At 56.5% G+C, this 10,965-nt stretch overlaps 1 protein-coding gene across 1 annotated transcript; it reads left to right on the top strand.

Moving 5' to 3' along the window:
* Window positions 1-8,233: 8,233 nt before the first annotated feature.
* Window positions 8,234-10,955, top strand: TMEM150B (transmembrane protein 150B). The gene is made up of 6 exons (XM_004597097.3): window positions 8,234-8,301; window positions 8,416-8,475; window positions 8,569-8,636; window positions 8,745-8,872; window positions 9,484-9,667; window positions 10,612-10,955. The coding sequence occupies exons 1-6, from the start codon at window positions 8,234-8,236 to the stop codon at window positions 10,809-10,811; spliced, it is 708 nt and encodes a 235-aa protein (XP_004597154.2). The 3' UTR covers window positions 10,812-10,955.
* The last annotated feature ends 10 nt before the right edge of the window (window positions 10,956-10,965 follow it).

The raw sequence follows: 10,965 nt of genomic DNA, 5'->3' as shown, positions 1-10,965 counted from the left end.
TCGCCCCCGCGCGGCCCCCCTCGGTGCCCCGACAGAACCCCACCACGCCCGCGCCCCGGCCGAGCGCCGCCGGCCGCCGCCAGTGGCCCAGGCCGCTGTCCCTCAGCCGCTGCCCGGGAGACCCGCGTCCCCGCCTCCCCGGCCGCGACCAGCAGCCGACGCCCTCATTGGCCGAAAGTGCCGTCGCTCTGGGCCAAACTCGGACTGGGTCGGGTTATTCAGGTTCAGCAGGGAAGAGGGCGGGCTCCGCCCGTTCAGGAACTCGTGTCGGATTGGCCGGTCTCGGGACACCCCGTGCACCGGTTGGCGGAGCGCTCCGCCCGTCAGCGCGGGAGGCGGGGCCTCCCTCCTGTTGTCTGTCTTGGGCGAACCCCGTCAGCCGCGGGGGAAAGAGACGGCTGAGAGAGAGGATGAGTGAGTGAGTGAGCGAGCGTGTCTGCGCGCGCACAGCCATCGCCCCCGCGAGGCCCGCGGTTGCCACGGCGACCAAACTTTATTGACAGTTCTGCCCCCATGACAAAGAATCAACTCCTCGCCTCCTTCCGTCCAGCGACCCGATTTTCCCTTGTGGAAACCCCACAAAGGGCGCCACCTGGGCTCTCCCGCAGCAGACAAGAGGGTGGGGAAGAGGGGAGACTGAGAAGAGCCGGCTTGGGGCTTGGAGACCGGGCCCGACTCAGCGGGACGTCCCCGAGGACGCCCCTCAGCTGGGATCACCTCCCAGCTTCTATCCTAGGGGCAATCCCAATTACCGCCGCACCGTCATTGCCCCACTCTCCAAAGAGGCGGCCTTTGTCTTCCACGCTCTCTGTGTCTTTGTGCTCCGAACAATGCATGGCACAGGAGGATGGGAGGGGGCCCGGAGACCACCAAAGAGGAGAGGACTGGCTGCTTGGCTCCGGGACGCTAGGGATCTGAGCGTCAGGTGTACGGCCAATAAACACACACACACACACACACACACACACACACACACGACCCTTTGTTCTGGCTGATCCATCACCACCACCTCCTTCCCAGCAGGGCTACCCCGCCCCCTCCCCAAATCCCACAATCCCACCTGATCTCGCAGGTAGATCCAGTCCCCTGCACTTGCAATGGAAGGTGGCCTTCAGTTTAATGAAAACGCAGAAGAGTCCTTGGCTGCCTCCCCCAAGGCCTGGGAGAGGGGCTTTGCAGGAAGATCAGCTGTCCAGGAGAGTACCAGCAGTTTATGGGGTCCCGGGTGCCAGGATAGGGTTACCCACTGAAATTTCCTGCCACCACACACGCTGGGAGAGCACAGGCGAGGTTCCTGCCACCCGTGTGGGAGCCTGGATGTTTGCCACTCCTGGCCAGGCCTGCCCTAGCCCTGGCAGTTGCCTTTCCAGTCAAATGAAAATGACCCAGGGCAACCGCAACACCAGGAACCCTCCTAGTGCGTGTGAGCGCTAGGGTTCTTTTCTCAATCGTAGCAGAGGGAAACCTGGTGCAAATGTCCCTGTAGGGGCGCGGTGGGCATAGGGCCATTCTACGGATAAGCCAAGTGAGGCTCCTGGAGTGGGCATCCAGGGCCTGGGGCGTGGGTGCTGGCAGTCTCAATCTCCCAGCCAGAACCAGCTACTGGAAAAGCTACCAGTAAACCTGCAGCCACAGCATTGGCAGTCCATATGGGCATCGGATCAAGTCCTGGCTGCTCCACTTCCCATCCTGCTCCCTGCTTGTGGCCTGGGAAAGCAGCAGAGGATGACCCAAAGCCTCGGGACCCTGCACCCGCGTGGGAGACCGGGAAGAGGCTCCTGGCTCCAGGCTTTGGATGTGCTCAGCTTCACTTGTTACTTATGGCTATTTGGGGAGGGACCTGGAGGGTAGATCTCTCTCATCTCTCTGTAACTTGGACTTTCAAATAAAAATAACCTTTCTAGAAAAGAGACCTCAAGGAATATGGTTAACAGAGATTCCAGTACAGAGTCACCAGGAGCCACACTTGTTGTAGCTTGTGAAGATAATGTGATTTTTTTAAAAAGTGTGATTAATTATTCACGTTATCTTCACAATCTGCAACAAGTATGGCTCCTGGACCGGCCACATCAGGATCACGTGGCGCTTGGTAAGGATGCAGAATCCTCGACTCTGAGTCAGAAACATTGAGGGAGGGGCTGACAAATGGCTCCGTTGGCTAATCCTCCCCCTGCAAGTGCCAGAATCAGATATGGGTGCTACTTCATGTCTCAGCGGCTCCACTTCCCATCCAACTCCCTGCCGGTGACCTGGGAAAGCAGTGGAGGTGCACCTGGGAGACCCGGGAAGGCTCCTGGCTCCTGGCTTCAGATTGGCTCAGCTTTGATCATTGCAGCCACTTGGGGCGTGAACCTCTATGTAAATGACTCACTTGTGCAGAGGACACTGTGGGCGTGGTGGCTGTCACAGTGCGACTCAGACTGGGAGGGAGACCAGATCATAAAACCGGAGATCGATTGGCTTACGTAACCGGAAAGCCTCATAGTCCATCTGGGATGGGCTTTGAGGTGTGGCTTGATCCAGGAGTAAAATAATCCTTTAAACATTTTTATTTAGCTTCCTCGACTACTAATACCTGTACAATGGACAGTATGCCCAGGTGTATATGTGGAACAAGATGGCCAGTTCATTCAGGCCCACAGAGGATGTCACACGCCACGTCTGAAGGTGGAGCACATGCGCCTGGCGTGACAGCCTAGAGGCTAAAGTCCTGGCCGCACACACCGGGATCCCATATGGGCACCGGTTCTAATCGTGGCAGCCCCGCTTCGCGTCCAGCTCCTTTTCTGTGTTCTGGGAAAACAGCAGAAGACAGCCCAAAGCCTTGGTATCCTGCACCCGCGTGGGAGACCTGAGATGAAGCTCTTGGCTCCTGGCTTCGGATTGGCGCAACAGCAGTTGCTTGGGGAGTAAATCATCAAACAGATCTCCACTTTTTTCTCTCCTCTCTGTGTATCTGACATTCCAATAATAATAAATACATTTTTTTTAAAGATTTATTCATTTTATTACAGCCAGATATACACAGAGGAGGAGAGACAGAGAGGAAGATCTTCCGTCCGATGATTCACTCTCCAAGTGAGCCACAACGGGCCGATGCGCGGGAACCAGGAACCTCTTCCAGGTCTCCCACGCGGATGCAGAGTCCCAATGCATTGGGCTGTCCTCGACTGCTTTCCCAGGCCACAAGCAGGGAGCTGGATGGGAAGTGGAGCTGCCGGGATTAGAACCGGCGCCCATATGGGATCCCGGGGCTTTCAAGGCGAGGACTTTAGCCGCTAGGCCACGCCGCCGGGCCCAATAAATACATCTTAAACAACAACAACAAAAAACAAAGATGGAGCACAGAACAGGACAGCTTTTCCGGTTAAGCTTTGGCAGCCGGTGACTACAGAGAAGTGGATACCCTGGGGTGGCCTGTCAGCCACTGGACCTTGGATTTGCTCAGCCTTGGAGCAGCAAACCAACAGCAACTCAGAACTAGCCAAACCACTCCAGCAGTACCCTCAGAATATTCTTTTCCATATCGAGATTTCTAAGATGAGATAAGTAGGTATTCCCCGTTCCCAGGATCTGACGTAGTTTGGCATCTGGGAGCAGCCCCATCCCTCTCCCTGCCTCCAACCCAGACACGGGCGAAGAGCGGAGAAAGGGAAGCTGGAAGCGTTTGTCCCACCCTTGTCTCTCCGTGCTACAACCCTCCCCACCCTGATCAGTGTGCTCCTGGGCATGCATCCTTGTCAACGACATAAACAACATCAAAAATAAAATTATTCTAAAAAGATTTATTGACTTTTATTGGAAAGTCAGATATACACAGAGGAGGAGAGACAGAAAGACCTATCTGCTAGTTCACCAAGTGGCCGGAATGGCCAGAGCTGCACTGATCCAAATCCAGGAGCCAGAAGCCTCCTCCAGGTCTCCTACAGAGGTGCAAGGTCCCAAGGCTTTGGGCCGTCCTCAACTGCTTTCCCAGGCCACAGGCAGGGAGCTGGATGGGAAGCTGGGCTGCCGAGATTAGAACCTGCACCCATTTAGGATCCTGGTGCATGCAAGGTGAGGACTTTAGCCACTAGGCTACTGTGCCAGGCCCCCCAAATAAAATTACTTTAAAAATTTTGTTTACGGGCCTGGCGCAGTGGCCTAGCGGCTAAAGTGGGACTTGGATCAGGGTTCAGTATAACATTCCAAGCCCACTAGACCACCATGCTGTCCCCCAAACAATCCTTTCAAAATTGCTCTTCTTTCCTCTCTCTCTCTCTCCCTCTCTGTCATTCCATCTTTTAGATCATAAGCCAGAGGAGCCTGTCAGACACTTAGCACCCAGGGCTTTAGCAGGGAGCTCATCATGCAGGCACTTCCTGTCCAGCCCCTACCACAGGGCCAGAACCCTAGAAATGGGCCCACCACATTGTCTACATGAGCAGCCAGGCACACAGAACCCACCCCCCTTATCAGTGATCAGCCAGGTTCCAGACGCCAAGAGAAGGCCACGTTTGAAGGCAAGATAACCAGCTTTGAGCTGCTGGGTGTGTGAGCCACACATAGACATGTTCCATCCGCTTACAGATGGCAGCTATGGCCAGGGCTGGGCGGAACTGAAGCCAGGAACGGGGAGCTTCTTCTGGGGCTCCTGTATGTGTAACAGGGGCCCAAGCACTGTGACCATGCTCTGCTGCCTTCCCAGGACATTAGCAGGAAACTGGCTAAGAAGTAGAACAGCTGGGACATGAACCTGTTTACAAATGGGATGTAGAAAAAGTGTAAAACGAAAATACGAAGAAATAGGACTTGAAATCACCCTATGGAATCTACAGCCATGGGTTTTGAAATCGTAAAGGAGAGTGAGATGATCCGGTGGAGAATGGTGTTAAAATCTGGGGAGAGGGACCCAGCGTGATAGTCTAGTGGCTAAATTCTCGCCTTGCACGTGCCAGGATCCCATATAGTGATGGTTCGTGTTCCAGCCGCTCCCACTGAGGCACCTGCAAAGGCAGTGGAAGATGACCCTGCACCTGTGCAGGAGACCGGGCTGGACTTCCTGGTGCTGGACTGCACCTGTGCAGGAGACCGGGCTGGACTTCCTGGTGCTGGACTGCACCTGTGCAGGAGACCGGGCTGGACTTCCTGGTGCTGGACTGCACCTGTGCAGGAGACCGGGCTGGACTTCCTGGTGCTGGACTGCACCTGTGCAGGAGACCGGGCTGGACTTCCTGGTGCTGGACTGCACCTGTGCAGGAGACCGGGCTGGACTTCCTGGTGCTGGATTTGGCCAGCGCAAGCAAGTAACCAGTTGACCCATGCCCCCTCCTCCCCATACCACTGTGCTTTGAAATAGAGACCAGCCATCTGCCGAAGTGTGGAGCAACCCGGTCTTAAACCAGCACCCCAATATGTAATGCTGGCTTCACAGTAGCTACTCAGCCTGTGGTGCCGCAATATCACAGCATTGGCCCCCTGACAAAGTGACACCCCCTGCACCCCCCCCACCAGGCGTGACAGGAAGAGATAAAGCTGAGCACGGAACACCAGTCCATGCAAAAGCTGAGGCTTCGGGCTTGTCTTGCATTACCATATTCTATTACCTGACATGTCTAGCACTTTTAAACCCCTCAGGCATGGGCTTCCTGGACAAGGCATGCCTGGGCGGCAAGCTGCAGCCGCAGGCGACCTAGTACTGGCCGCGCTCAGCGGAGCATCCTGGGGTTTATGGTCCAAGCAGGCCTCGCAATTGCTCCATTGCTAAGAAAGGTGTTCTTGGAGTAGGTAGGGCGAACTGCTGAATCCCTGCCGTTTTAAAACAGCAAGCGCCTCTGCAGAGATCCTTGGAGGAGTCCTTAGCCATAGCACCACACACCTGCTTCAGCAGTTGGATGGTTTGTGTATGGTTTGTTTGTGTTTTGTTTGTTTGTTTTTAAACATATATTTGTGCGCCTGGCGCCATAGGCTAGTAGCTAAAGTCCTCACCTTGCACGTGCCAGGATCCCGTATTGGTGCCCGCTCTAATCCTGGCAGCCCAGCTTCCCATCCAGCTCCCTGCCTGTGTCCTGGGAAAGCAGCAGAGGACGGCCCAAAGCCTTGGGACCCTGCACTCGCGTGGGAGACCCGGAAAAAGCTCTTGGCTTTTGGCTTCGGATTGGCTCAGCTCTAGCTGTTGTGACCACTTGGGGAGTGAATCATCAAATGGAAGATCTTTCTGTCTCTCCTCCTCTCTGCCTTTCCAATAAAAATAAATAAATCTTAAAAAAAAAAAAGAGGACTTTAGCCACTTGCTACCACATCGGCCCCATCATTTTTTTTTTTTTATTTATTCTTATTGGAAAGTCAGATTTACAGAGAGAAAGAGAGAGAGAAAGAGAGAGAGAAAGATCTTCCATCCGCTAGTTCACACCCCTAGCAGCTGCAACAGTTGGAGCTGAGCTGAGCTGATCCAAAGCCAGGAGCTAGGAGTTTCTTCTGTGTCTCCCATGCGGGTGCAGGGTCCCAAGGCTCTGGGCTTTCCCAGGCCCCAGGCAGGGAACTGGATGGAAGTGGAGCAGCTGGGACAGGAATTAGCATCACAGCTGCGCCACAAGGCCAGCCTGGCCTGCAAGATTTTTGAGCAGGGAAGAGTGACAGAAAATGATACTTTTGGTGTGGACAGGAAAGAAAGTTGATGACAGTGGCCAGGAATCCCAGTTCTCTGGGTTTTAGGAAGTCTTATTGGCTGGGGGCCTTTTATGGGCCTGATCCTGGCTGGGTGTAGACCCAGATGGAGTGCCCAGCTCCTGGCTGCAGACTGGCCCAGCTCCGCTGTGGATGCCAGTAGGGGAGCAAACTAGCAGATAAAAGAGCTCTCTGTCTGTCTCTTCCTCTTTTGCTCTCTGCAACTCTGCCTTTCAAATAAATACATCTTCTAGAAAAAAAAAATCTCAGAATGCCAGTGACGTTTCCGTATGTAGCAGAGGGCGCAGTCATGGGCTGCAGCTGAGACCGTCACAATCGTCCAGACGCAAGGACAGCGGCATGCTACAGGTGTCCACCAACACAAGGTCCCCAGGCAAGCCCAGGGACACAGCAACTCAGAGGTCGCCCGGGGCTGGGGAGGGTCTGCTTCATGGGCTTAGGGTTGGGGTTGGCAGAAAATCGGATGACATTATGAATGTATTATAAATGTCACTGCGGTCAGCACTGTGACATAGCAGGAAGCCACCGCTAACGACTCCAGTTGAGTTCCAGCTGCTCTACTTCCCATCTAGCTCCTTGTGAATGTCCCTGGGAAGACAGCTGAAGACAGCACAGGAGCCCTGCACCCTTGTGGGAGACCTGGCTGGAGCCCCAGGTGCCTGGCTTCACAGTCATGTGGGAGGCGAGCCAGGAGATGGAAGATTTCTTCATCAACGTGTCTTGAAGGGCAGAGAATAAAGGAGAAGGGAGACTGGGTCCCAAGGACTCCACATAGCAACTCAGGGCCAGGAGGCACACCCAGAAGACCCCTGGGATGGGCAGGGCCTGGCACCAGGTCTCTTGGTAGACCAGAGTTGGGAGAGACCTGACTCCAGGAACAAGTGTTGCAGAAAAGCTCGGGCTTCCAGGGTCCTGGGGGCTGGAGGGAGGGTGGGCGAGCAAGCTGAGCCCTGGAGGATCAGCAACTATGCATCTGCACATTGCACCCACAAACTGGAGGAGCCAGGAAGTGACAGTCTGGAGGAGGGCAAGGGGTGAGTTCCATCAGCGTCAGCCCCAAGGCCACTCTCGGTCATGCAGCCTGGACTTTGCTTCTGTAAGTCATGGCCGCCACCACCGTAACCCCAGCCTAACCACAACTCCTTTCCCCTTAAAGCTGTCACACAAATATACATACACACTCTCCTGCCTGGCTCACCTAGGACAGATGTCATGTGCCCGAAGGAGTTTGGGTTGGCCGTGCAGGCTCCCAGGGACAAATGTGGATGGGAAGGAGTAAGAGATTAGGAGTGGGGAAGGCAGGAAAAATGCCTGCAGCTAGCAAGGCCGATCCTATCAGAGGCTTGCTCTTCACTGCTGCCCGGAGCCAATGGGGCTTCAGATCTGCTACACCTGGGCCCACCCTCGGGGCTGGTCCTGCACCTGAGAACTACTGAGCAGGGAGTCAGAGCAGAAGTGGGAAAGGAAAGAGAGAGTAAGAGACACAGACAGAGAGTAGCAGAGACAGGGAAAAGATAGAGAGACAGAGTGAGGTTCCCGGCGCTTCTCCGCCTGTGCAGAACCCAGCATGTGGGGCTACCTGTCTCTACTGCCTATCTTCCTGGCCCTGTGGGCTACTGCTGCAATCTGGATCGTGTGAGTTGTCCAGGCCGGGTTGGGGGAGGGCCGGAGTAGGGTCTAGGAACCCGGCTGTGGCCAGAAGACAGGAAAGAGCTGACAGCACGTGTCTTCCCTGGCCCTCAACCCCAGGTTCGGAATTGCTGTGATCAATAGGACAGTGGACCTCTCAGAGGGCTTTCCCTACATCAGGTAGCTCCGGGACTGGGGTAGAGGTGTGGGGAGATTGGCTTGGGGGCAGAGAGGGTGGCCCATGTGCGACACCTTCTGTCTTCCCTCCCCAAGCTTTTGCGGGTCCTACCCTCCTCAGAGCTGCATCTTCGGCCAGTTCCTCAACATGGGTGCTGCTATGGGTATGTGCCAATGCAGCCCCTCCTCCCTCAGACCCCAGTGCCAGGCCCACCCCGGGGAGCCCTGGAACCCCAGCCCGTGGTCCCCCACCCACTGCTGTCTCCTTCCAGCTGCTTGGACCTGCATTCTACGCTACCATCAGCTCCGGGACTGGGGTGTGCGGACATGGCTTAACCAGCTCGTCCTGTGGCCTGGTCTCCTGTGCACCCTGGGCACCTCCATGGTGGCCAATTTCCAGGTGGGTAGCTGGCTGTTGGTGGCTCTGGGACCTGGGGTCTTTGGAGGGGGCTCAGCCACAAGGCCTCCTGAGACGCAGACTGTAAGCCTGCCAAGGTGGAGGAGGGCAGGAGGCCCAAGGCCTTGGATTATTCTCTGGCACACGAGCAGACGGCTCAGTGTGGTAGCCTAGTGGCTAAATCCTTGCTTTGAATACACCAGGATTTTAAAAAGTTATTATTTATTTATTTTATTTTGCTGGTTTGTGTCCCACTTGCTCCACTTCCCATCCAGCTCCCTATTTGTGCACCCTTTGGGACTCTGCACCCATGTGGGAGACCTGGAAGTGGCTCCTGGCTTTGGATCAGCTCTGCTCTGGCTGTTACGGCCACTTGGGGAGAGAACCAACGGCTGGAAAATCTTTTTCTCTCTGTATTTCATTTTCTCTATCTGCCTTTCCAATAAACAAACAAAAAAGAAAAGGTGCTACAGGCGGCTTTATGGGCTGTGCTGGTGCCGCAGTTTGAGCCCCAGGCTTCGGAGGCGGCAAGGTGAGGGCAGCCCGGGGCGCCGGGTGCCCGGGGGCGTGGGGGGTGACTCCCTCACACAGTTTCCCACTCAACTCCTCCCCAGGAGAAGAACCAACTGCCCACCCACCTGGCGGGGGCCTTCCTGGCCTTCATCGTGGGCAACGTCTACTTCTGGCTGCAGCTGCTCCTCTCATGGTGGGTGAAGGGCCTGCCCCAACCTGGAGCGCCTTGGATCCGGCAGCTACGCCTGGCCCTTTGCAGTCTCTGCACTGGCCTCATCGTGGCCAGTATCCTTTGTCCGAGAGATCGGGGTGCCTTCGGTTCCCCTGGCTCAGGCCTCCGCACAGGCTTAGGGCCCCTTGGGGTCAGGACTCTGAGGCGGCTAGGTACACCTTGGGTTTTACTGGCAGGTTCACACCTAGAGGTGGTCTATGGACGACAGCAGTTAGCTTGGGGCATCACCCACACTGGCTTCAGACAGGACGAGTCCTAACTCTGCCCTGGCCACCAGGGAAGGACATGACCCCCTTTCCACTGGCCAGCGCCACCAACCAGAGGCTGTGGTTAAACATTCACTTGCACCCACTGGATGGAGAGTGGCCTGTGGGTGAGCCTGGGTTTCCGGGCCTTTGAAGTTGCCTGTCATATTGATTGGCCCTGATGGGTGCTATGGAGTGTTCAGAGGTGGGAGGGCTGCGGACTGTCGCCTGGAGGGGGGGATGGGAGCCCAGCGGGCACCAGTGTTCCGGGAGAGCTGGCCGTGTTGGGGGTCAGCTTCTTCCCTGCTGACATGGAGATAGACTCGGGGGCTCAGAGTAGGTGGGAGCCGATTCTGTCCTCGGCTGGAACCTGTTGAGTGGCAAGAGCCAGCTGCCCCACCCCGAAGCCCACACCTGAACCTGGTAGTCTGAAGGGAGGCCACAGGGACAGAGCTCAGGTGGCTGGCTACGCAGGAGGAGGTGAGAACTGACACCTACTTGGGTGGATTGAACAGCCGTGGGCAGACCTGACAGGGGCAGTGAGAGGCTGGCCTGGATGACGACACAGGGAGGAGGCAGGGCTGGGCCGCGAGCTGGATGGGGGTGGGGAGGGACAGTGGGAGACATGGGTCAGCAGCTAGGTCAGGGCTGCTGTGGCCTGCCGACCGAGGTGCAAGATGGGAGTGAGTGGGGACAGAATCTGCGGGGAAGCCCCCGTCCTTGGCTGTGACCCTTAACCCCCGCGTACACAGTGATCGTCCTCCACACCTGGACGCTGCGCTCCGCCTCTGCCATCTGCGAGTGGGCAGCTGCCATGTTGCTCTTCCTGCAGTTCGGCCTCTTCGCGGTGGACTTCTCATGCCTGGAGGGCTGTAGCCTGTGTCTACACCCAGGGCCCAGCCTCAGCCCGCGGCCCGCCGCCCTGCAGGTCCAGTTGTCACAGGCACTCTGACCGAGGCTTGGTCTCACAGGCGATGCAGGAGCAAGCAGGGACCAGTGTTGGCACCCCTTGAGAGGAACTGTGGGGCCCCCTCTGGTCAGCCACCTGGCTGGCCAGAGGGGGGGCTCCACTGACTGCTGACCGCTCCGCCCAGAGCCAGTGTGTG

Source organism: Ochotona princeps, chromosome 16 (assembly GCF_030435755.1).
Source record: "Ochotona princeps isolate mOchPri1 chromosome 16, mOchPri1.hap1, whole genome shotgun sequence".
NCBI lineage: Eukaryota > Metazoa > Chordata > Mammalia > Lagomorpha > Ochotonidae > Ochotona > Ochotona princeps.
Note: the sequence above shows the minus strand (reverse complement) of the source record. Positions and strands in the feature narration are given on the sequence as shown.